Source organism: Aulonocara stuartgranti, assembly GCF_965226115.1.
Source record: "Aulonocara stuartgranti genome assembly, chromosome: 22".
Taxonomy (NCBI): Eukaryota; Metazoa; Chordata; class Actinopteri; order Cichliformes; family Cichlidae; genus Aulonocara; species Aulonocara stuartgranti.
In genome coordinates this window covers 18176188-18203787 of record NC_138957.1, presented here as the reverse complement: position 1 = coordinate 18203787, position 27600 = coordinate 18176188, and the positions used below count along the sequence as shown (strand labels likewise).

The 27600-nt window shown below is 40.5% G+C and overlaps 1 protein-coding gene across 1 annotated transcript; it reads left to right on the top strand.

Annotated features, from left to right (window-relative positions):
• Positions 1 to 6360: 6360 nt before the first annotated feature.
• Positions 6361 to 24079, top strand: poc1bl (POC1 centriolar protein homolog B (Chlamydomonas), like). The gene is made up of 11 exons (XM_082520569.1): positions 6361 to 6561; positions 9394 to 9846; positions 11669 to 11838; positions 13125 to 13314; positions 13460 to 13645; positions 15062 to 15179; positions 18296 to 18472; positions 19880 to 20011; positions 20928 to 21038; positions 22231 to 22383; positions 22466 to 24079. Exons 2-11 carry the CDS (start codon positions 9461 to 9463, stop codon positions 22595 to 22597), a joined length of 1755 nt encoding a protein of 584 aa, XP_082376695.1. The 5' UTR covers positions 6361 to 6561; positions 9394 to 9460; the 3' UTR covers positions 22598 to 24079.
• Positions 24080 to 27600: the final 3521 nt, after the last annotated feature.

Genomic DNA, 27600 nt, shown 5'->3' with positions numbered 1-27600 from the left:
CACCGACAGCCGTCACGCTTATTCAAGAAGGAGCTAATTAAAGAAATCTGACAGTCGTACTCATTTCTCAACAGATCGTGTTTCAAAGGAGCAGACGTGGCATTCTGCCTGGCACACAAAACTCTGCGCCCGTTTCTGGCATAGCAGCTTCGTCTGCATACACCTCTCCTCTGTTTTCCTGCTCACCCTTTTCCACCCCTCTCGATCCCTGTCTGTCTCCCTTTCTTAGCACACAATCCCCTCAAACTGTGGATGAGAAGTGAAACAAACAAGTTAGATGGCTCACTGGACTGAATGTGATGAGTTGCCTTGGTGACGGAGGGACAGGCCTAAGGAGTCTGGTGCTGGATGAGAGATGGAGAAAAGTGAAGAGGTGGTTGTGTTTGTATGTGTCTTTAAGACACTCCCACTGGGCCCCCCTGGCTGCCGAGGACTGACTGCTGAGTGGGCTGATTGGCACATAGACAACACCCTCCAATCTTCCTCTCTCCTCATCTCCCCTCTATTCTTCCTCCTCTCTCACGCCGTAATGCTGATGATACGTTCTGCTCCGGGTCTACTTCAGCTGCATAAACAAGTGGATGGCGCTTTGTCCTGCAACCTTGGTATCATCCAGCATGCACGCTTCAACGAAAAAAAGCGATGCACAGAAACACAGTCTTTGGGGGCAACCACTTATGAGAATGGCACACTTGACCTCAGTTTTGTTCCATGCACAATCAGAATGCAGTTCATCACACAATTCCTGCTCCAGCTTCAGCTCAGCGTTGCGTGACAGTAAAAACAACATGTCAAATTTGAACAGTGGCCTTTCCCTCCACTGCCTTCAGATCCATACATGCTTATTTACCACACCACATCTTTTCACAGTGCCTTTACTTGTTATATCAGGAAGAGCTCAGGTGGTACTGGGGTGGGACAAAATAACTACATCCCCTCCAAAAATCCACTTCCTTTTGTTATTACTGATAGATTGACACTTAATGCCGATATTTTATTCAAACTTGCCCCAAATCAATTCCCTCCATTAAGTTTACTTAGCCAAGTCACTGCTTTGCCAAGTAGCCCTCATTGTGCTGCTTATCAAATGAGAAATGAATGGAAGTTAAACCTGTGATGAAAAAGAAAATCACTGGGGCAAATGTCAGACAGCAGTTTAAAGCCAATCATAGAGCTAAATGAGACATTATTAAAACAAAATAATGATACAACATCATTATTATTACATTATTACTGCTGTTTCTTTTTAGGGACATCTATTCTCCTCTAGATATTAGGTATGGTGTGTCACAGCTATAGAGTATAACCTCTACATTGTGATATGATCATAATCATGATTATATCATGTAATAGTATTGCATTGTGGGCTTTTGTACTAGTGAAATTGACAATATAATGCCAACCTGCAGTACCTTTGCACCCCACCAGTGAGCCCTGGTGCACACTTTGGGAGTCACTGATCTATGCTATGCTCTCATTTTGTCTCTTCTCTTCTACTCATCCCCTGAACAAGTCACATAGACGACTGCTCCACCATGAACCGCACTCTGACCACTCACAGCATAAAAGATGGATGTAGCCACCATCGTGTGACTCACTGGTTTTGGGCTCCACACAGTCATAAACTGTGTGAGTGTAAAGTACAGATGCACACATCGAAGTAATGGACTAACAAACAAGGCTCTCACTCACCAAGAACTGAAGGACAAACTCCTAAGATGGTCTGTACCACACAGGAAGCCATACTATTACTCAGAAAATCCAAGAGCACACACATAGGCACAGCAAAGAGGTCTGGTTTGACTCAAAGTAGTTGAGCTGAGGCCTAGCGGACGATGCTCAGCTCCTGCTGTGTGTGTTGGGTCACCTGTTAATCAATGCAGCCACGGTTGTAACTCTACTATCCAGGTGGATACTGCTATCAGGCTTCTATATTGCTTTATACGAGAATGCTAATTGCTTTCTGCTATAACACAATTAAAGCTCGGAATATCCTTCCAAATAATTAGAAAACCTGTGCAGATTTCCATATCTTCTCTCATGCTTAACCTTGTTTTATATAATTCTATACCTGCGATTAACATTTTGATATGCATGTTGTTTTCAATTAGTTATTATCTGTGCTTGCGTGTGTGTGTGTATTTGCACACATGCAGGTATGTGAGTGTGTGCATATGTGTCTCCACTGACGGACTTTAATTGCATCTCACTGTTTTTTTTAACCTGCCCAGGGACCAAAGATGGAAATTAGCTAAATCTGGCACAAAGCATTTTTCTGTTTTTGTGTGATTAATGAATTTTGTACATTCTCCCTGAAAGAAATGAACAGCAAACAAACAAACAAACAAACAAACAAACAAACAAACAAACAAGCAAAAAATAAATCACCCTACTTAGAGTTCTTATGAAGGGAGAATCTATCCATTGAGGCCAATTTTTTTTTTTTTACTGTGCTCTAAATATTTTCTTTAATGCTATAATGTTGGGTTGGTTATAATATATATAAGCCTATGGGATTCACTTCATATTGGAGCTAGCCTCAAGTGGATGCAATTTTTGTCTTCATCAGCTCCAGAGATTGTCATATGGTCCTGGCGGTGGTCTCTTTTCTCTTAAAAGGGAGTTCTTCCTTCCTACTGTTGCTAAATGCTTTGTCATACAGGGTTTCTCTCTCTACAGTGCTTTCAGACAACTGTCACAGTGAATTAAGGCTATATTAATAAAACTGAATTGAACAACAGACCGCTAATGCAAAATGAAAATCAGCAAATTGAAAATTGTTTCAGTGCTTTTTCTTCAGTGTCAAAAGGTCACAAAAAAGGGTCCATTGAGATTTCAATTTGTAACATTTGACAGCCGCAAAAAGATCTGTAATACACTTTCATGTGACACAAGATGCCAAGCCAGCTGTACCTCAAAAAGACCAAACTGTCTGCAACAGCAAACAAAAACTGTGATCACAAAATAAAACTAATCAAACTGTTAGTGTTACTAACTCAAAAGTCTCTTTTTGGAACATTTAATACATCACCCCAAATCGGTCATGACAGATGGCTGCCCAACCCTGAGTCTGGTTCTGCTGAAGGTGTCTTCCCATTGCTGCCAACTTTATTGTCCGAGCTTTCCTGAGTGTTTCAAAGTGAACAAAGCTCATATAGAAGTGGGTGCATATATTTCTTCCCAATTAGACTTTTGCTATATTTTCATCGGTATCTGATCACAGCCTTATTCATGTGCAAAGCCTTGATGTTGTATTAGAATTTTGAAGTGCTACATTCCTAATTAATAAAATTCAAGGATGTCTCTTTTTTGTGTCTTAGTGTTGTATATGCCTACTACCTAAATAGACTGCAGATCTGCCAAGTTCTCTGAGGAATAAAATGTTAGTTTTTAACCAGTGCCATCGCCATTATGTTACATATCTAATGGATTCTCTTTCACACACAAATCAATGTGTAAGATCTTTCTACTTCATGCAATAATAGCCTATTCCCTCATATCCAAGGTCATAAAAGAGGCCTAACGTTCACCATCAGTCACTAATTGATAACCATATTCTGTCCTTATGGATGAAGGTCACTGTGTCTTCTTCTCTATGGGGAGCTAATAATCTAAGGAAGAGTATGAGCTGGAATCCATCTCCATTAAATTAAAGGAGCCTGGTCCCACAATGTGACCTCTATTCACTATGATTTATTGTATGAACAAAGTAAATGAACATTAAGCACAAAGGACATGCGGCTAATGAAATCATCAGCCCAACCGTTAAGCCAGTTAAGAGGAGAATGGAGCAGTAGTTGAATACAGCTGTAGATATGTAAAGGCCCAGACACACATTCCTTTGAATCACCTTTGTGAAGGTCTAGCAGTTTATAAGTCTACAGTTACCGCAGCCATTTAACTCAGCATGTATGACATCTCTGTTCTTCTAATTTTAGAGGTTAAATGAGTTGCTCAAATTAAACGGCACTCATTAGTTGGGAAACAGAATCTGACAAAGTAACGCATCAGTGCCACATGACTATTTCAGCTCCAAAAGATTAGAAGCGCCCAGAGGTATCTATGTCTATTAAAAAACAGGGGAGGATAGTTGTCCTTATTTAATATTCTACAAGAGTAGCAACACAAAGGGTGATGGGACCAAGTTAGTTTCCATCTGAATGGGCTCTACGGTTTGAAACACAAAGCTGTTTAAGGGCACCAACCTTTTGTATTCAGTTTGTTAATTGCATTAAGGTGGTATGGCATTAGTCCAATGTCAAGTGTAATTATAACAGATGTATTCTTTGCAGTCACTAGATGGCGCTCTTGACTTGAACTGTTTTCATTTGATCCTGCAGCCTATGGCACCAGGTCAAATCCTGTTGCCAGTATTTCTACCCCCTAGACTTGTGTTCTCCAAGTCTGTCAAATGAGAACGATCTCAATCATAAGCTCTGCAGCTACTGAACTGAGTCCAAATGCAGATTATCTTAAAGGACGGCGATAGGCTTAGTCAGCCTATGACCAATAAATCAAGAGGCCCTACAGAGCCAAAAACACAGTTATTGCTCCGGATTTTAATAAAATCTCTTAAGAAATGGGTCTCCTTTCTTTAATTTCAGTGTAGTGCACCTATGACAAATAACACAATTAGGTTAAGCTATAAGCTTAAAGGAAATTTAAATGTAGGTTGATGAAAATCTGAAGCTCCCTCACATTGAAAAAACCATAACAAGACTAGATTCCACACTGATTAAATCACTTTTGCCACTAACTTGAGAATGAAGAGGAAATGGGGCACGTTGCATATGTGAACTAAATGACAGCTTGAATAGAGGAAAGACCTGTACAACAGCCCTCCTTGTAGCTGTGAAAGCCTGAGATCCCTATCAGGGAAATGGGACCCTTTTCAGTTCCGGATGAGGGCACATCACCCTCACAGAGAGAGGTGTCAATTGGTTTCAAATGGGGAGACGGAAAGGAAAAGTAAAGAGCAAGAGGAATAAAGGATATTGGCAAGTTACCAAGCCGTGCAGGTGTCTGCCTAAAAAACAGGCTGCACTAGCGCTTTGCACACTCTAGGCAAGTGTGGTCCAGCCTGAGCAGGAACCAGGAACTATGAGAAAACAAACCAAGCTCATAATAGCGAGAGCACAGAGGGAAGGGCTGTTGGTGCATGTGTCTGTGTGGATTACACAGTCCCTTTGTACAGTGGGGCGCATAGATCCTTTCGGCATTCCTGTGAACATCACAGTGGTTTCTCATTTGCTCTTTTGGGGGGTCAGACACTACATGGCATCACGATCAAACCAAAAAGCAATACCTACAGTCTTTTTGCCTCATGTATCCTGACATCAATCCACTGAACAGACTTTATTGGATGCTTTGGAGTTTTTGATCTCCATGCAATTCTCGTTGCATCAAAATTACAAACCTGTAAGCCTGCTATTAAATTCAATTAACTCTTTAAAGAAGATTAAAAGTTGCAGTTGCTGCTGTGGTAAAACACCAGCTCATGTTATTTTTTTCTCTTGCATTATGTCTGCTATGTCTTCATGATATGCAAACAGTGACACTCTTTACATCTGGATAGAAGGTTCATTCATTCAGATGATGTTATCAGCTCATAAACGTACTACAAACGTGGCAGGAGTTTCTAAGTGGGTGTAGCGTTTTGTAAAATGACTGTTTTTAGAAAGCAGCGACACATGAGCCAAACATTTTGGGCTCTTATAAAGTCATGGTAAAATGACGAAGTGCTTCAGATCATTGTTTTCAAGTGCAGGTCGAGTGTTTATCTCGAAAGGTATCGGAGTTTTTGCACAAATTAAAGTTTAGACAAACTCACGTCAGATTGTTTTCACATTGTACAGAGTCAGGATATAACGTTTATAGTCATCACTCCAAAGTTACATACAAAGACAGTCACATACAAAGTTTAAAGTTATTAAAAACCTGTGGGGGTTTCAGTTGTAGACAGAGCCAAATGAATAGCTAACAGGCTAGCATGAAGTACTTCGTCAATTTAACTGGAGACGTTGCTAACAACACCGGAAGTACCAACTACAACCCCACCCCACCCCCCGCGATTTTGTATGAGGAAGTTAATATGACGAAATGTCAAGACGTAAAAATCTATTGTAGACAACACACATAAGTACAAACCATGGGGTACCGTATAGCTTAAACGAACAATTACGTGTGTTATTCATTGAATAATTTAGGTTATTGAAAAAAATTCACATTGACGTTTATGTAACGTACATTAATGGTTAATGATACCATATATAAACATATACTTCTGTACATATAAAGATGTTTTTTAATGTTTTATTCCTATGTATACTTATTGTTAAACTCCTGTCATTGTTGGACTTTTATTTTGAAAGGTTACGACGGAACCGCTGTAGTTTTTCAGTTTGTCTTGACAGAGGTCAGAAACCCAGTGTGGAGGAAAGGATGTGGGTATGCTGACATCTGCAAGCCAGAGGTTTGAGTGTGAGAAGACCGCAGCCAGGCTGACAGACAACGGCCTCAACTCTCTCGAAGTAACTCCGAGACATGTAACTTGTTGCGAAGGTAAACTCAACACAAGCTAACCTCGTCTTTCTTCACAGAAATGCTCTCCCAGCTACAATGTGTCGTCAAGTTCAAAGTACAGTTTGTCTGTTGACGATGTCGATAAAATCTATTTGCGCTCCTCACTCGTTTAGCAGTAATTAAACTTAAAAAACTTTGGCACCACAACTAATGTGGACTTTCTTTGAAAGTAGGAAGAGGTTGTCATTTAGCCTCTAGTAGCTGCTAATTCAAGTGGAGGCTTTGTAGAAAGTTGAGGTTATTCTTCCCACACAAACATTCACATACACGCGCGCGCGCGCTGCTGCTGCTGTGCTATGCGTGTGTTTAATGCGACCTTCATCCAGGGGGGTCAGCGGAGGCTTTTGCTCTCTCTGCTGACTGTACGACTAGTTAGGAGCCAAACACTGATTTAGTTTGACAGATCCGGAGACCTGTTGCTGAACTTGCGTGTTACGACTGCAGCTTTCGAGACAGGCGCTCTCTCCACTGCTATTTCTCTTTTCCTCAAAGCTCCCCTTTCTTCATAAATACAAATTAAGATAAAAGTTTGATCATCAGCTAGGCCGTGGGGAGAGAGATGGCAGTGTTAGGGGTTTACTCGAGATTTACTTTTGCTTTCATTTGGAGCACCTATCAGCTTTAATAAAGCGAGGAGGGGAAGCGTTGTTTTAAAGTGTGTTTCAAGTGTGTTTGGGTTTGTTTGTGTGTCAGAGACAACAGTTAAATTAAGCCTGCCATCATCACTCATCCCACCCAGGCTCCTTTCTGTCAGTACCATATACACAGAGTGCAGCTGAGAGCTGCTTGTGTTGCTCCGATGAGTCAGTGATCCCTGTCTTCTTAAAATGAAATAGAGCCAGTCGGTTGGTGGGGAAGAGTTGCTTTGCTTTGTCAAGCATTGTTTGTGTAACCTGTTCAGCTAGTGCCTCTTGGATATTACACCATTTACAGCTATTTGTCGTTTCTGGACTGGTTGACAAGGAAATGAAGCGTGCAATGTATGCAGTACATAGTGTTCATTCCAGGCTGACCGTGGAGAGAAGTCGGGGCTTCATGACATCAGAATTTTAAGTGACTCTAACATAGAGTCTTATTTTATCAGCTATTGACCCATCCTTTCACTGCTCTCTGGGTGGGACATGCAGCAGAAAATGCACCCCAGGAAACCAATGTTATCCCTCGTCTCCCTTCTTTTTGTGTGTTTTTGTTTCATGACCAAAAAGCAGGTCAGGATTAACGTTGCATCTTAGCCCTCTGCCCCCATCCTGCTTGATCCAAGCAGCTGCCCTGGGTAAGGCTATCAGATTCAGAGAGAGTGGAAGGTGTGATGGACTGCTAATAAAAGGGGGTTTTGTTTGCAGGCGTCTCCATTTTGAAACCTCAGGAGTCCAGAGTTCTCTGGCCACAGCCCAGACTGGAGTGAAAAGGCTGCGCTGCTGCCTTGAAGGACTCCCATTGGCAATTGAGTTTCTTTTTTACTCTGCACTGCGGATGCGTGCACTCTTTGATTTTTCTATTTGCTTTTAAAGCGTTTCCTCAAAGGCCATTTTAAGCCAAGCTTTTCTCATAATTTGCATTTTTCTTCTGGTAAAAGTTGGAAATAACCATCATTAGCCTGTTCTGTGAGGAGGGAGAAGCCCTGCTGTGGTGTGTGGGACTGTGTATGTATGTGTGTGTGTGAATCATTATTGCCACTAAGCCTGTCTGACATTAGCTGGCACTACGGCAAATGGCACCCTGCTCTAATATTAATGCAACACAATTATGTGATTACATCCAGATCAGTGTCAACATAGCTAAGTGGTCTGTTTTTACCACAGGCTTCTTCTAGCTTTTGGCAGGCTAAGCCAATGCAAATGTCAAAACTGCTGTCTTTATGTACCGATAAACCCGGGAAAATCCTGTTTTTCAAAAAAGCCAAAAAATAATTTTTTTTTTCCTATTCCAATTGTTTGTTTGTTTTTTTTAATGTTTTTTAAGGTTTCTTCCAATCAGCCTTGAATTTGGCCGAGTGGAAGAGAACACAAGTCTTAAAATGAGAAATCCTTCAAAAGACCAGGTTCTTAAAAAATCAAGTCTTTTAAAAGGTTTCCTAGTTAACAATGAATTAAACCCAAATCTAAACAAAAGGCATGCTTAAACCTGGCTGTTTGACCACTGTCTTTAAATATGTGTTTTCTGCTTTGCTGCAAATATGTGTCATATATGTTTAGGGTATTCAAAAATGAAAAGGAAGGAAAATTATAAAAGGTGAAAGTTTAAAAGACTTGATATAACTTTTGGATTTAGGGGGAAAAAATCTGACTGTATATGAGGCACAGATGTGAGAAACATTTCCGGTAAGACTCAGTGCGATTCACTGGGAATAAAACAGCTCAGTTTTAATTAATTTTATCAGGCTGACATATCTCTCGTTGGAGTGCATCACAGACTTAATTTATTCAGCACATTGCCGTGTGAGCCATAATTTAGCCTCTTCCATCTTTGCAATTTGTATTTAATGAGCATCTTAATGTGGCCCTGAGCATTCAAGCATATTTATGATGTCGGCGTTGATTACCGCTGGTCTGGTCAATGGGAGCGATGTCCTCAGGGCACTTGTGCATTTAGAGGCAGATACAATCTTTCGTGGATGTAAGTGTTTAGATTAAGAACTTGGGTTCTTACTTGATTAAGCCTTATCTAATGGGAGAGCTTTGTTGAGATGAGTTCCGATAGTCTGCTCCTGTCAGCGGTGTTTCTCAGCCGCCTCCTTTTGTGGTTTGCTTTAAAATGTGACATAAAATGTGTGTGATTATAAACTTTTGTCTATTTCTTTCTTTCCTCCAGAGGCTTGTGTCCTGTAAGGGCACCTTGAAGCTCAGCCTGTCACTGTCCTTCCTTGGTGGTTCCTGTCATGAGGGGGCGTGTTTCTCGAAAGCTGGGCTTGCTGGCCAAGGCTGGTTTCCTCCTGTGGGTGCTGTGGCTTGGCTATCTGCTGTTGGAGCGCTCCTCTTTCCCTTTCTCTTCCTCTGTGGAGGATGAGGTTAAAGACCAAAATCTTAAGGAACGACAGCTGGTCTCAGAGGAGAGTGGGAATGATGAGCAGCTGGCTAGGCCTCTGTACATTAAACCACCACCAGACAACAATGCACCAGGGGAGTGGGGCCGGACCACACACCTCAACCTGAGCCCTGAAGAAAAGAAGCAGGAGCAGGACAGTGTGGAGCACTACGCCATCAATATTTATGTCAGCGACAAGATCTCCCTTCATCGGCACATCCAGGACCACAGGATGAAAGAGTGAGTACAGAAAAAACAAGAATAATCCATTAGTTACTTACTGAGTGACGGCATCTGACAACCAGTCGAAAGAAAACTCACTTAAATTGTTTTGTTTTTTTAATGCTTTCTATTTTCCTTGCTAATACACGAGGCCTTGAATATTGCCTGGAGCATCTTCAGTGCTACAACGGTTACAAATTACTCAGTAGAGATTAAGTTGAACTCTTTACTGGAATCACGTTTTCACTGACAGTTAGAGACAAGCATGAAGGCTCGTGTGATCCAGTGCAGGGCTTGGTGAAGTTGTTGTAAGAGGCTTTTTGGCTGAATTGATTCATTTCATCCTCGGTTGTTGTCAGCAGCTCAAATACACCGTGTGATGTCTTTTATTAGCAGTTTCTCCTTCGGCCCTTTGGCCTTTTGTCTCTTCGCTTACTGCCTCTCATGCTAATGAAACCCAGATGTTGCATCAGCATCAACTTGGCGAGAACCGTCATTCGATTGTGTAAAGGCCGTGTGTTTATTTTAAATGCCCTGGAGTATATTTGTAAAGCATTATAGATTATTTCTAGCATCAAATTTGCGATCACAGCTAAATACAATTGTTCTATTTATGCTCATTGAACACCCCAAGCTAAATGTTATTTAAACTGGAGCTGGAAAAATGAGTCTCCTGGGTCACCTAGGTGTAACTGGAGTAACCCTTGTCACCACTGCGACACACACACACACACAAAGATGCTCTCGCCGGGTGGAGGAAAATGTCTCAGTGGCTGAAAGTAACTCCTTGTAACGATGGGTGACGTGGGCCTAGCAGTGGCAGAGGGACATTTGACGAGTGCAGATGTGACACAGGATGCAGCAGTGCTCTGGGTGTTTTCTGTATGAACATATTATATATTTATGCACTTGTTTTGTTGTTATGTCAGCTGATATACTTCCGCTGCTTGTTAGATAACATGCCGTAGGACTAAATTATGGCCACGACTGGCTGTTATTACACTCAGTAAGATCTGAGAACAGTAAATTCTCATTCTTCTTGTCAGACTGCTCCAGATGCACTAGTCTTTTTGTTTGGCTTTAGGGCTTGTAAATCTGTAAGCAAATGGGTCATGTCCTCCCAGGTTTATTAATTTTGAAGTGGTGTATATGTTTGTTGTAGTTCTGCACCTAGTCCATTACTATTTTCCCGTTTCCTCCAGCAGGTGTTTTTTTTTTTTTTTTTTAGCGGATTAGCTTTAGGCTCTCTTGAGATGAAACTGCAGCACTATAAACACAGTGCTTCTGAGGGGAGGGCGAAGTAGCTCATTTGATTTGTTGTGTCCAACTCACTTCCAGCAATGTCATATTTGTAAATTGGAACTCTGGCTACAAAACTGCTAAAAATCTGTGCCAATTTTGTGCTTTCACAGTCTTGAGCTTACAGAAACATTTTACCCTTTTTGTTTTTCGTGTTTCTCCTGACTTTCTGTGTCATATTTTGCTCTCTCTTTGTCCAGTTTCCAGCTTTTGATTTGGTCCCAATTTTTTCTTTCTTTTTTCTTCACCCCCCCTCCCAGAGCGCTGCTGTGGTATGTTGCTCATTGGTGTAATACGCTCCCTACCCCCATCCATATTTCTGCTTCTCTTTATTGTTTTAATGAGTGCCATCTGGATTAGGACCAGAAGCCTCCTCCTGCCACACTTGTCGCTGAGCCTGTTCTGGCCATATGAAAAATAATTTCATGCCCGTATGAGTTCATTTACAGTGCTGTTGTGTCTCCATGAAAATACAGTAAACTAAAGCTTGTGTCAACTCTGTCTCTCCCTCCACCCACACAAACACACTTGCATGCCTCAGATGCCGAAGTAAGAAGTTTGACTACCGACATTTACCTACCACCTCTGTGATCATAGCCTTCTACAACGAGGCCTGGTCCACCCTGCTGAGGACCATTCACAGCGTGCTGGAAGCCACGCCTGCCGTCCTCTTGAAAGAGATCATCCTCGTCGATGACTTCAGTGACCGAGGTTTGTAAGCGTGTGTAATTTTGTCTCTGTACAAGTAAAATGTTGTCATACGAGCTGTGCAACAAAGATGACTGACAGCTCGGCCTAGTTTAGTAAACCAGTTGAACCAAACCTCATTTGTGTGCCGCTTTGATTTTGGCACAGTGACAAAGTACAAAAGACGATTCAAGAAGGAGCCTGCTATATATAGAAATAAAGATGCTGTCTATAGTGGGATGAATAGTGAATGCCTTTGAATAGAGCAATTAGAAAAAAAACAGTCCTCTGAAACAAGTCCTGACACATTTCCTGTCCTGAAAATATTCCCAGAGCAGATAAATCTGCTCAGGAAGGATAAGAAATTTAAAACTTGGCCAGGTAATTAAATTAAAAAAAAAAGTTGTGTTTAAAATTGTGATTGTGTGGGTTTTTTCCAGTAAATTTTGTTATTTTGTCATTTTAAGAACAAAGCAATATAAATCTTTAGCCAGCATCTTTATAAGCAAGTCGGGAACTTAAGCAGGAACATTTGGACCTCAGGAACAGCACAACAGTAGCAAAACAGTCTACACTCTGCATCTGCCCCCTGGCTTTTGAGGTGCTTTCAGTCACATCTTGCAGTTTTCATCAGTAAATGGATCGTCTGCTGACTTGTGCTGACTCTAAGAATGATACTACTACACCTTAGAAACTGGATATAGGAGGTGCTTGATGTCTGTCTGTCTTAATGGAATTAGTATTTGGTCACAGCAAGTCTAGTCTGTGCGGATCAGAGACATTACACCATAAAGATGACCTCAGTGAGCACTGAGTTGCAGTGACATCATTTCCTTTCCTCCAGCCACTCTGACCAATTGGAATGTTAGACATGCCACTCCTAAACCAGACAGCCGGCTGCTGGAGGAGTGACAGCTTTCCCCTTTAAAGCTGGCTAAACCGGATCTAGCATATCAAGTTTTAGTGTTGACGTGTGTTTAAAACTGCATGAATCACCTACCTACTACTATTTTTGATACCAGCGTTGCCTCAATAAACATGATAAATGTGCAATAAAACAGAGTGCTGGTATTTCCCAAATCATCAGGGACTAGTATGCAGTTCTGTAGGTAATGATGCATGGTGAGCAGCCAATAAAACACAAATGAAGGAGTAATAAGTTGGTGACAAGATGATTGTTTTGTGTCAAGAGCTGATGAACATTTCACTTCATAATCCATAAATATAGAAGTACCTGTGTGTCTGTCCACTTGTTTTAATACTAAATCATTTGATATCATGATTTCTTTGTGTTTGCATTACAAAAATAGGCTACCTGAAATCCAAGCTAGCCGACTACATCAGTGATCTGCAACGTGTGCGTCTTATCCGCACCAACAAAAGGGAGGGGCTGGTTCGTGCACGTCTCATTGGCGCCACCTATGCCACCGGTGACGTGCTGACATTTCTTGACTGCCACTGTGAGTGTGTTCCTGGCTGGATTGAGCCTCTGTTGGAAAGGTGCCTAAATACATTTTTAACAACCTTATCCGAAAAAGGAAGAAATTGTTTTTAAGCTTTAAGACTCACATTGAATCAACTTTTCTTCCCCCCTTCTTTTCATTTTTTCCTGCCACCCTCCTTTCTGCCTGTTATGGTCTCTTAGGATTTCTGAGAATGCGAGTACCATCGTGTGCCCTGTGATCGACACCATCGACTGGAACACGTTTGAGTTTTACATGCAAACAGATGAGCCAATGATCGGAGGATTTGACTGGAGACTCACCTTTCAGTGGCACTCTGTCCCTGAAATGGAACGCAAGAGGCGCAAGTCTCGCATCGACCCCATCAGGTAACAGTATGGTACTTTCCAAGGCCTACTGTCATGAGAGATCACTTTATCAGCTTGACACATGTCAGTGAAGAGATCCCCCAAAGAAAAAGCATCGTGGCTGTTTTTTTTAAAGGAGGATTTCATTTACTCAAGATTAACATGCAACACTGAATGGCCAGAGTAATATGAAACTAGATAGACCACTGTTAAGTGAGGTAACAGAGACTGTTTTAACTTTAATGAGACCAGTAGTGTTTGTATTCATAGTTATTCCCCAAATGCCCATTTTGAGTCAGGAGAAATCCTCACTGTGTGATTGATCTTTAAAACACTGGGAAATCCATTATGCTTCCTGCTACCTTATCATTTTCTCATAGCCTCAGTTAATCAACTTGTCTATATTCTCGTCCTCCCATCTCTTTGCTGCATTTGGCACCACTGACACAACATTTTAATACAGGTAAAAAAACACTGATATTAAATTAGCCTCACCAGGACAGTTTAGTTTGTATTCATCAGTTTCCAGTTTGTCTTACATGCGCAATTTCCTAAACAGTTGCTAAAACAGTTGAATAAAAGTTAAAATTCTGCAATTACAAAAATTACAAAAGTCCTGTCATTATCCAGAAACTTATGGACTTAATTATAGCTTTTTTTAACTTCTAAGTTGGACTATTTACACTTGTTAATATCAAGATGTCGCAGCAGTTCTCTTATAAGCTTTCAGATAATCAGAATAAAGCATAAGAAATGATATATCTCCCAAATTATCTTAATGTCATTGGCTTCCTCATTGGTATACTCCTCACACATAAAGCCCTTAATGAACCAAAACCCCACCATATCTTAAGGACAGTGGTACCGTTTTATCCCAGTAGAGCACTCTGCTGCCAGAGGGCAGGTTCACTTGTGGTTCTTGGAGCCTTCGACTATAAACCTCCTTCCTGGGGAACCAGCTCCCTATTTAATTCAGAGACTGGCACTAGCTCCACTTTTAAGGTGTCTTGAACCTTATAGTTTGCTAGGAAACCCTAAACCATCCATATGTCAGTCTCTGCAAGTATGCATGGATTTGGTTGGAACTGATTGGATTCATTGAGTGAAAGGTTACATACCGATGTTCACTTGTATGACACTGTTACAGTTCAGTAACGTTGTATCTTCTGTTCCATAATTTGTTATTTTTCTCCCTGTCATCTTTTTTTCTGTCCCTTTCTGTAATTTTTGTTTCACCCCAACTGCTCAAGGTAAATGGCTGCCCTCCTTAAGCCTGTTTCAGCCAGACATTTCTTCCTGTTGAAGGAAGTTTTTTTTTTTTTTTTTCTCCCCACTATCATCAACTACTTGCGCAGAGGGAATCGCTGAGTTTTTCTGTGTAACGGGATTGAACATGGCCATGATAAAAATGATCTTGTTTTTCTTGTATTCTCACAGGTCTCCTACTATGGCCGGGGGATTATTTGCTGTTAGCAAGGCCTACTTTGAGTATCTGGGCACGTATGACATGGGCATGGATGTGTGGGGAGGAGAAAACCTGGAGCTCTCTTTCAGGGTGAGTTAATTTTCCATCACTCAGAATCACAGTGAAGTGTCTGCTTAGCCCCCACAGGGCCACTTAATCGATATTAGACCTGAGTGGTTCTTTTAAAACATTTTGCGAAAGACTCACTAATCTGAGTTGCTTTGTTACCAGATCCAGACAAACCATATCTTTACTCAGCTTTTTTTTACTGCGATAGAGAGCAGAGAGAAAGATCATTAAATTTAGTTGGAAAATGTTTATCCTGTGCCCGCTGGTGCGTAGTTGGTGTGAGTCAGTGTCAGATCACAGTCAGTCAGGGTATGTGAAACTGCAGCCTTATATTGGCTGATACCTTGTTGTGATGTTGGTGTCACTTTTCACTTGCTGGCGTCAATCAAGCTGGCACAGATTTTAAGCAGGAGCATGCAAGATTAGGAATGTAAATTGTGTGTGTATGATTTATAGTGTGTATTTGTCTGCATTGTGAAGAAGAATGGGCTGTTCAGCTGAGTGATATGTTATGCATGTGGAAACAAAAATGCCTCTCACCGGGACTTTTTCCCATACATAATTTATGTTTAGTGAATTGGTTTCTAGGTCTCTTTTTTTTGGAGTGTTGAAAAATAGTGGTGCGGCGTAAAATGCTTTCTGAATTAAGATGGAAAGGACTGTCTTGCATTAGCTGTTTGCCTATGGACTTATGATAATGGCTTTGCCTTGTGTAGGAGGCGGTAGAGTGGGTCATTTACTAATCACAAGGTCAGTATTTTGATCTCTGGCACCTCCAACCTGCATGTCAAATTATCTTTAGGTAAGAAACTGAACCCCAATGCGGAGTGCGAGTGTGGGAATTAAAAAAGCACTTAGGTGAATGTGTGGGTAAATGTAAATAAGACTTGTGTAGAAAAGCACTAAATCAATACCAGACCATTTCTTTAAGGATGTTAATCTTTTGTTCGATCAATGGTGAACGATCCAGCCATTAATGTAAGGTAAAAAGATATTGTCTGTGTAGGTTCTAGTATAAATGCAGCTGTATGACTCACAAAAGTATGTGTTGAACCTTTGTGGTAAGATTGATAAAGCAGTTTCTTCATTCAGATAATACCTGTAGTAGATCTTGTTTTGTAATCTTTGCTTAAAAGGAACATCAAGACAAGGTGGACCGATACACATAAAGTTAAACAGAATCATGTGGCGACCAACAGCTTACAGATACAGCACATGCCCAGTGCACCAACCTTACACCAACTAACAGCAGCAACTGTGCGGCTTACCACCACCTCTGTTTTTTCCCCATGACCTGTCTCTCTCAAGCTGTTCCTATAATATAAGGACTTAAAAATAATGTTAAGAAGCTGAATCACCATTTTGGTAATATTTGATACAAAACTGTGCACAGTGTTATTGTCAAAACACACCACAATAGACTTGTTTCACAGCAGCCATTGGACAAAATGTAGTAGTCAAACACAGTTGTTACTACTGCAGTCATGACGGTTCTGATCTGTTTCAGTGCTGAGCCCTCATTAAGGCGATTAGTAACAGCTGTCTTTGCCCATGATTTCATGTCAGAATGGCTGCTGGGAAAAAGATCCATTGTGGATGATGCAGTCTAAAAAAGAAAAAACTTACACAGGTGTCAAAGGCCGAGATTGAAGATGGTTGAGGTCCATTAGGTCAAATGTACAGGAAATAGGTGGCCCAAGTGTTAGTAATCCCCCAACCCTCCCCTGTCCCACATGTGAAGGGTCTCCATGTGGTCTATAATCGTTTACCAGCAGTGAGGTGAAGCTGGTAATGTTTTTACTTTGTGAGTTTTTGCAAAATGTTGTTTTGGAAAAATCTTCAGCAGTGGAAACAACCTTCACAGGCACCTTTGATAAATCTTTATATGTCTGCCTGTGGACAGGTATTTCCGTTTCCCATTACTCAAATTTTACATTCTCGACTCCTTTTCCTTGCATCTTAATCCTTCCCACTAAAGATGTGAGGAAGAAAGGACACGAGGATCAAGGAGCTGAGGCAACAGGTGTTTTAACAATATGAGACATCCTTGCCTTGGAGCCTCATTTTAACTCAATGTCAGTTTAATCCAAGATGTGGCAAAGCTGGGTCGTAAATTGTTTTGTTATAGCCCAACCGCTGCTGCATTTTTATGACTGCAGGTGTAACAGTGTTCATGATGTTTTATGTTACCGGCTACTTTTGATTAAATTTGCAATATGGCTCATTTTAATCACACATAAGAAGTGAAGGGCAGACTGTTTGATCATCCGCTGAAAGAAATGTATGAATAAAAAAAGACTGGTTGTTTAAAAGTGTCCTCTTCCTACTATTGTTTACATATTCTACCTGAGTAGCGTGGGGTTTTTTTATACATTGAAGGTAAAAATACTCTAGCAAAGAAAACACTTGTGCATTCTTGATTATAGCTCCTCCAGCAACCCTCCTCTCTTGTCTGTCTTCCTTCCTTCCCTGTAGGAATTGAGGCGTCCTTCAACAAGGCATACTGAGATTAATTTCCAGGTCGCAGGCAGGACGATGAAGGGCAGAGAAGACATAAATTAGGGAAAAGACAAAAGTAACACAAGCATGCAAAGCATGCAGTCGCCTGACATGTGTGTAAGGCTGAGTTCGAAGATAGGTGTGATAACCCATGAATACTGAGAACATGTGTTACTGGTGGGGCACACATCTCACACCCATCTATGGTTTAAGTACTAGATAAAGATACTTGCATGAGAGAGAGAAATACGTTACAAAATAAAAACAATTAGAGGCATCAGGTGAGAGGGACACTTGCTCCGTCGCACTTTACTTTTAGCCCACTTTACACATTGTTTGTGCTTGGGCTGCTCAGCAGCCATCTTTGTACTTGACCTTAATTTTCCTGACAAACACAATCCTGGAAACGTGATTATTTTTGTTTTTTTACTCGTGTTGTGAACACGTTAACATATTGAAGAAACTTCACTTGAAATGAGGTAACATTAACATTTGAGATCTGTGGACTCCACTAAAGAGTTTGTTTTAATATTTGTATTTTTTTTATTTCTTAATTGTTGTTGTGACACAGTTGTTATCTAGAAAGGTGATATATAAATACATTTTACTTTACTTAATTGCATATCTGCCACCCTTAGGTGTGGCAGTGTGGGGGCAGCCTGGAGATTCATCCCTGCTCGCACGTGGGACATGTGTTCCCTAAAAAAGCCCCTTACGCGCGGCCCAACTTCCTCCAGAATACTGTCCGAGCTGCAGAGGTCTGGATGGACTCTTACAAAAAGCACTTCTACAACAGGAACCCTCCAGCCAGAAAGGTAAGACACTTTGCGTGTTTCATGCACTGATATGTTGTCACACTATCCAGCACCATGTGTAGACAGTAAATTGAATAGTTATTTTTGGTGTCAGATTTAGATGATTCATCTAACTGCCCCCTGTAGGTGTGGATATAAGATCAGTATCTGACTGAGTGGGTTAGGTGTATTGAGGTACTGAGGCTGTTCACATGTGTGTGTATGGTGTGAGTGCTGTGCCTCTCAGGTTCTGAGTATTGGGCACCATCAAAGATTCATGTATCTCAGTTTCAACTATCTGAAAAAAGTGCATTATTAATGTCAGGGATCTTTGATCAAACAATAAATTACCTGGTCAGGGGAGATTGAACACAGCACAGACCAAGATCATCAGCTCCAAGTCTATTACGTTGCTGTCATAATTTGTCATGCAGCTATAGAGCGATAGACGTGTGACTAGTTTGATTAATGAGTTATATAATTTTCATTGAATACATTTAATCATGTTGATATTCCAACTTTTCTTTACACTTTTCTAAAGAAAGAATAGCTGTTATAAATGTGTTTTTTTATAAGGAATTATTGTTTTATGTTGTTTTTTTGTTCATTTATTTTAAATATTTTTTTCTTGTTAATTTTGAGATTGGGAGCACAATGCAGTAAGGATCACAAAGAAAAAGTACTCGATAGATCAGAAATCTTATGATTGAATTAGTTTAGTGTGTGTGTGTGTGTGTGTGTGTGTGTGTGTGTGTGTGTGTTAGGCGGTCTTGTTATAATCCATCCTCAAACATGCCAAAGGAACTCTAGACTCCTAGGGTAGACTTCACGCCTTAGCAAACACAGCTATTTAAAACATGCTGTTGGCTTCCTGAGATTCTTATTTGAACTCGATTTTTGGAGTTACAGGAGCCGGATTCACCTCTCAAATCCAGGATGTAAATATTTGCTTTAAAAGTCTAACTGTGTCCTTTATGAAAACACCCATCAATTGTGTTGTCAAAAATCTTATGTAAATTGTATGTACATAAGTAATGGGCCCTGAGAATCGGTTTAACTCACAAGGTTGAGCAGACATGTACTGTAAGGCTAATAAAGCCTAAAAATGCTCCAAATTTGCTTATAAAATAATGCTCTGCTGAGCTCCAAACACCCTCTGGCATTAACATCTACAGAAAAACTGCACAAGGAACTTCATTGCATGGTTTCCAGTAGTTCCTGTAGGTGTAATGTGTTAGTGACCCAGTAGTTTTGTCCATACAGTGTATATTTAAAGAAAAGTGTGCATGCTCTAATGATTAAAATGTAGCTGCAATGTATAAATAAAGCGATACTGTCCATAAATGTACATTCTTAATAAACTCTCCTAAATCTAACCAGCTTTTTCACCCACAGCAGTGACTCATGCATTGTGTGGTTGCTTCACAGGAGAAATATGGGAATATTTCAGAACGGCTACTTTTGAGGGAGAAGCTGAAATGCAACAGCTTTGAGTGGTATCTGAAGAACATCTATCCTGAACTACATGTACCCGAGGACAGGGAGGGCTGGCACGGGGCTGTAAGTGTCTCCTTTTCAGATGCTGTGTCTGAATTCTGTTATTGATCCTGTTAGTGCAAGATTAATTATTTAGTTTTTGGACTGATGGCAGATCTTGTTGTGATTTATAAAAGACAGCAATGCGGCTGTCTTCATTCATCATTCAAGTGTGAAACAAAAGTATTCGGGTGAGACGTGATATGAGAAAACTCCGTTGAAAGTGGGAAGGCTTTGAAATCCATTTGACTGGGCTCAAGACCTTTCTAATTCAGACATCTGGTGAAGTCTCCTGTTATAAAATGCTTTACAGAAAAATTGCTCTTGGCTCAGTGTTGGATTTTAAAACAATTACATTTTAGCCACAGCAATGTCTCTGTTTTTTTCTGAAGCGAAAAAGAAAATTCCCTCAAAGATTTCTTCTTTAGTTATAATGTCCAAAAATCCACCACCTGTCCACGTCGACACACATTTCCCAGTGACAGCTGTGAAGTCAAATGCTACAGCGAGGGCATCGTCCAAAGTCTCAAATGTTCTGCTGTCAGAACTGTCTAAAATTTGCATGCACACCCACACTACAGGTACACGGTGACAAAACCTGAAAGAACGGCATTACTCAGACAAAGAAAAATTTACATTTTCTTATGAAACTGGGCGAAAGTAAGTTTTATTTCATATTGATTAATATATGTGTACTGATGTGGAAAATAAGCAAAATGGCAAAGGTTCAATTTGTTTTCGCTTCCTGGTGATATACCGTCATTTAATGATTTAATCAGATGACTGAATCCACCATCTTCAGGGCTGTTGCATCCTACGTGGCCTTAAAGTCTAACCTGCCAGCAAAGAATAAATCCAAGAAAATAAGAGTCCTCACAGGAATCGATATACAGTGCCGCATTTCACTTGTTATTGATATTTACTGCTCTCTTCCTGCCAGGTGCGTAGCTCAGGAATACATTCAGAGTGCCTTGACTACAACGCTCCAGAGCACAGTCCCACAGGTTCCCAGATTTCTCTTTTCGGCTGCCACGGCCAAGGAGGCAACCAGGTACGTCAGGCATTTCAGTGTTTATTCTTTCTTGACACAATCCCACAGCTTCTCGTGGCCCCCGTGGGAGATATATCTTGAAATGTCAAGACTTTCTGCTAACCCCTAAAACAAGCTGCCACAGTTGATTCACACCAGAAAATTACTCTCTGCTGGTGTGTCCAACATGACTTGAATGTAATGAATGGAAAACTGAATGTGGTATTGCATCCACAGATAGCTGGAAAAAAAGGTGCACATGAATCACAGGCGCTTTTTTTTTTTTTCTTTTTTTTTTTTCCAATTCCAGTAACGGCTGGTTTAGAAGGCACCAGATTATTTATCTACGAGGATGTATATTTAATGTTGGAGTCAGACAATAGGCAGAACTTCTTTCTGTGGATCTTCAACCTGGCTGTTATCTCTGATTACCCCATTGATGCACCTCATCAGGTGTCCTCAGTCACAAAAAGCGCCATGTGTGACTGAAAATCAATGTTTGAATGGCTTCTCGGTGAAACAAAAACCTGAGGGCCCTTCACCACCTCCCTCCTGCCCCTTTCCCTGGCCCACATAAGAATCACGTTCCATTTAAAAGATACATGAGCCTCATGGGCAGAATGAATGGCACAGCCTGGATAAATAAGTTTGAAGCCAGAGACAGTGGACCCCGAGTAAGTCTTTTATTAGAAACGACCATAACGGGGCCCCAGTGCAACTGAAAGATGTATGAGATGTGAAGAAAAGGATGGGGAAGTATAAAGATTGATTACCTGACCCTCCGCTTAACGGGTAGCACAGGGAGCATTGCATCTTTTGTCCCACTGGACCAGGTTGTTGAAATGACACCAGAGGGGAAGAGTCGGGTTTGTGCTCATGTCTGCTTGATTGAAAGGGCCAAGGCCCCGTCTTTGCTCATGAGATCCCTCGACACACTCGCCGACGCATCATATAGTGCATTTATAGCCGTGGCGCAACAGCAGAGTAAAACATCCTGTAATCCTAGTGGGTAAGAAAAAAAATACCAAACTGCACTAATTGGCTTTCTAAACAAAAGACAGATGTAGCTGAAGAAAGAAGAAGGAAAAGTTTTAATCTCTTAGTCTCTGCTTCTTTTCAGAGAAATGTGTGAATACAAGCTTGTGTCAAAGAAATACATTTTAACTGTAAATGGAGAAAAAATGGCCAAATAACTGTCTCTTTCTCTCTCCAGTACTTTGAATACACATCTCAAAAGGAGATCCGTTTCAACTCTGTGACAGAGCTGTGTGCCGAAGTACTGGAAGGACAGACCTCCATCGGAATGAGGCACTGCCCTCGTGATGAGGAAGTCAGACCTCCCAGTCTCATCTGGGAGTTCAAAGAGGTAAGGGATTCATGAATGTGTGTGCCACAGGTTCACATTTTCCTGTAAACTGACTCCACGCTTTCAACTTCCAACCTTTCAGGACAGGACCATCTATCATCCACACTCAGACATGTGCGTGACAGCCTACCGCACAACGACGGGCCGCACGGATGCCCAGATGAGGCGCTGCGTCCCAGGGGACAAAACCCAGCAGTGGAAGTTTGAGTGGTAGTGGGAGGAAGCTAGATAGTAGCAGGGAACCTTAAGTGGCCTTCCGTGACCACAGTGCAAATACTGTAGCGGAGGTATGACCCCCGCTGCTCCCATTTCTGTTACTTTTCAAGTCTGCACTGAATGGAAATGGGGGGAAAAAAAGAAAAAAAAGAGGTGTTGGAGAAAGTCACTTTAAGCCAATGACTCACCCAGTCCAGTGCTTTTAAACCTTTGTGAATACCTACAGAGGTGAGGTCTTTTTTTAAAGAACACCAGCTGAATTTAAGACTTTTTTTGTTGTTGTTGTTTTCATCCAAGTGCCTCTACAGCCAGAGTGGAGTACACAGCACACCTGAAGTGTCATTGCCGTCTCGGGGTTTTGCAACAACTTGAAAGCAGCGAGATGTGTAGCACACGAAGCAGTGCCTTCAAAGAGATTAAAGCCAGTTTCTTGATCGGAAACATGATCGGAAAATCACCATGCACTATAGAATAATGCCTTAAAGTGCAATTAATATTGATTATTTTTATTATGTCCTCATATTTGTTTTTAAAAAAATTGTGAAAAAACAGGCTGCTGGAAAACGATGGATTAGGAATGTAAGGTCGGCAGCATTTTGCCCCAAACCCGCTGCTTCCTAATGTGCTCCATCATGTGAGAGGAAGGAGCTGTGGTCATACTAGACTGCCTCTCAATTCTAGCTTTTGTCTATGGAGCTAGTTTCGTGGTAGAATACCTTCTGAATGAGATTGGAAGTATTTATTAAAGTGTATTTTGCCTCAGATGGTTTATCAAGTTGACACGGATGTTGTGATCTATTCTCCCCTGTTGTGTTAAATTAAGAATACCCTCTAAACCCATCTGTCACTTTGCTTTTGAGAACCTGTCATCCCTCACAAACCCGTGCGTGCCGAAATGAAATGTGCCAGTGCCAGCGTATTTATTTAGAGCTTTTTCAATTCTATAAAACTACAAACAACACTCACTAGAGCCTGTTTTTTGTTTAGTCACAAGAATCCTTAAAGGGAGCAGCTCTGTGCCAGTTCTCTTAAGAGTCTTGTGTGTAAGCTGTACTTGAAACTACATCAAAAACACTCCTGTTAGGCTTTCTTTTCTTCTTTTTTTCCACTCAAGACCACATTAGTGTTTCTACTGGGATCAAAGGACCAAGAGATTCAGTGAAACTGTTGGTAAAATGACTGGTGAATAGCATTTTTTTTGCTATTCATTCCCACTGAATTACATTTGGTCTCAATGGCAATTTGAATTTATGAATATGTGATATTCAAACTAGTTGATAAATTGTGAGATGACTCCTTTTGTGTGTTAGCTTTGTAAATAATGCTTGGTTAAAGGGACCAGTAAAAACTACTGATGAGGCAAAAGGGAAGTTGATTACTTGATATGAAGAAGAGGTTGGACTGTTGGGGATGGGGAAGGATTTTTCTAAATAAAATGACTGCTGGGATGATTGAAAGAATAAAAGACTAACCACAAACACACATGCCTTTTGTTTTACTCGCCTGGACAAACAGCGCATTGCACAGTTAAACTGTCAGGAATGAGGAAGAAGTTTTTTTGTTATATGAAATGCCAGGTGTAGCAAAAGGAGAAAAGTGTGAGCTGCTGCAGCTATACTAGGTGTGAATGTGTACTTTTTATTTTTGTTGTTGTTGTCATGGTATAAGCGACAACATGCATTTCACATTTGAACAACCAAAGACTGAAAAGCTGCTATTGCAATCTGCTGCCTGCAATCCACACAGCTCACCCCTGCACTCACGGACTGCAGCATTCATAATAATTTGGCACCACCTACTGGTAGCAAATCAGTACTGACCGCTAATGGCAGGCGACAGAGAAGGATCTTGATTGCCAACTGTGGAAACAAAACCAAAATGATATTAAATGTTCTGGCTAATATCTAGTTTACTTTTCACTTCCCCCCTCCCTGTCTCTGGGCTCACAAATGTACACAAGCAACAATATGTGGTTTGCTCTCTCCGTTCTCAATTCATGTTTCAGTAAATCCAGAAATATTATGTGAGAATGTCATCTTTCATAGTTTGGGTGATACAATATTCATTGGTTACCTGGGTTGTTTTAGTGGTTTTCAGATATTTTCTACCATGCCCTAATTCAGAATAGAGAAAAAGTCGATGCCTACACCCAATATTTTCTATTAGTTATTAATAGAAACTGATCCAGGTTGAATTTTATCAAAGGAAAGGCCAGCAAGATGCCATCGGCAAACTTTGTTGTTCTATTTTTTTTCTATAAAAATCTTATTCACTCAGCCAGGTTTGCCTCCTGGAGTGACCTTTTGCCCCACAGCATAGAACCACTGCATTATATTTTCACTAAAAAAAAATCTATTGGTACTGTATGTATGTTTTATCTAATTGCCGAGTGCTGTTGCAAAATGCTGGGTGAGACAGAGGGAGCAGAACAATTTAAAAAGGAGGTAGGAAACACACGACAGCTGAAATGTTCAGCATCACTTAAAAGTCCCTGTTTTTGAAAGAAAAGCACGTTTGTTTTAATATTATATAAAACTGATCAGGAATTACAATTATTCATAGAATCATTAATCACTAATTAGTTAGTGGGGTTAGATTAATTGGTCATTCTAAATTGCCATACTTGTGAAAGTGGGTGTGAAACCTGTGACAGACTGGCGCCCTGTCCAGGGTGTACCCTGCCTCTCGCCCTATGGTAGCTGAGGTAGGTTCCAGTCTCCCCGTGACCCTGAAAAGGATAAGCGGAAGAGAATGGATGGTTCGAACATTAATCATAAGTTATTTTGAATTGGATATCTACATAGGCATGCAGAGGACATCATTGGTAAGCATCTGCATTGGTGTATGGAGGGTTTTTGATGTTTAGAGGCTGAATGATGACAATGGCCCAACAGATCTTATAATTATAGATGTAATAAATTTGGATATTCAAGATGATGTATCACTAATATATCCTTGGACCTTCTTACTTAAGAAAAAAACCTTTCTAAAGTACACTTATTCTAAGTATGTGGTATAAAAAAGCTAACAAAATAACAGAATACTCTTTTAAGGTAACACAATATACACAATAAAGCTATAGGATGCAACAAAGATAGGCAACTTTTAGTGGTTCAGTGATAGCTGGGTGCTGTGTTTTCTTTTCTTTTAAAAATGCATTAGTCATTAGAAAACTCAGTCATGGTTCCTATGTTGTTTTTTCATCCACAGGTCCACGGGCATTTGTGTCACTTGGCTTTCATGACAAGATGTGTCGTGAAAGGCTGACAAGGGTGTGTTTCAACTGAACAGATCTTACATGATAAAACCCCTGTAACTGGAACAATATGCAGTCTGTTTTCATGTGGTTGTTCCTATTGTATTCTAATGTACTGAATAAAACAAGCCCAGTTACTCCTACGCTTTAATGACTAATACATTCCCAAGATACACCCAACTATAATTTTATGAATAGTGTAATAATTAATCTGTCACAGACCTGAAAACAAGGTGTGACCACAAAAAGTGCAGATGAAATGACAAACTTTATTCAGTAAATTCATATTTTAAAATGTGGGATCATTAAAAGTAGCCTAGGGGGGAGAGGAAGCCCGGATCCACACCAGTCCTATAGGAACACACCATGCTAAAAAGATGCCTCCCATGATATCACATGGGGTGGCTGTAGCTCGGAAAGGTTGGTAGTTTGATTCCTCCGGTCTTAAGTATGCTTGAATGAGATACTGAACCCCAACATTTTGTTCTCAGATGTGTTCACTGGAGTATGAATGTGTGGGAATGTTAGAAAGCAAAAAAAAAAATGCTTGGTTGAAGTTGTATAAAACGCTACGAGTGTCAAGGAGAGTTGGAAAGTGCTATCTCAGAATGATGCCATTTAACATCACTGCAAAATTTAAAAAGTAGAAATGTATATACTGCTGCACATAGTGAAGGCCCAAGTTTCCCCGATTTCTCTCCTGCCCCTCCCTAGTAAAACACAAATGTACTGATTAAATATAGCCTAGGCTTACTGGGTGATCAACAATACAGTCAAGTTGGACCAGTTATGGTGAGGTCAGAGCTAATCCCAGTCACGTTACAGGAACCTCTGTTCAAGTCAGCCCAAACCCCAAAGGTGCAACTAATAAGTGTTTTAATTTCCGTTTTAATATTTGCACCTATTACAGTAGGCTATCTATTGCATGGAAAATGTTATCCATCATCTCGTCCTAAATGAGAACGCCCTCATTCATGCACTCACATGAATGTTGAGTCTCTGACAGACACGACAAGGGCAGTCTACCGTGGTATATTACAACACTCCGGCTGACTTGTTACCTTCCCGTGTCTCTTTGTGGTTTTCACAATATGGGTACTCGATCAAACAGTGCGCCACTCAAATTACCTTCTCGCCTCGAAAGATCGCCTTAATTATTTAGCATTTTAATTTGCTTAAACATACATTTTGTGTCAGATTTCATCTTTCGTGTCAAGAGTTTTCATATCGGTTTCATATGAGTGACAAGGGGCCTCGTATGAATGAGAACCTATAAAAAGATCACTTGGATATAGAAATAAAATGACTGCTTATCATAAACTTCATTTTTTCAGGCTTTCAAATTAAAAGCCTACAAACTATTGCAACGCTTTGTGACATAATATAAAGCAGTGGTGCCCAACAAACTCGAAAACTGAGAAATTACCAGAACCAATCTTTGATGATTAAAAAAATCGAAAGCGGAAGTGACTTATTTTACTTATACAAGCTAGTGTACCCCTGGCAGTCATTTTACGAATTTTTGAAGTCTTCGAACAAAAAATAAATAAATAAATAATAATAACAGTAATAATAATAATAATAATAATAATAATAATAATAATAATAATAATAATAATAATAATAATAATAATAACAGTAATAATAATAATAATAATATCTGTGCAGTATTTTACGTGGCGTTATTCCGGGGTAGTTTGAAAGGGAACGGAGTTTTAATTTGATAACCGGAAACTAGTTGCTAA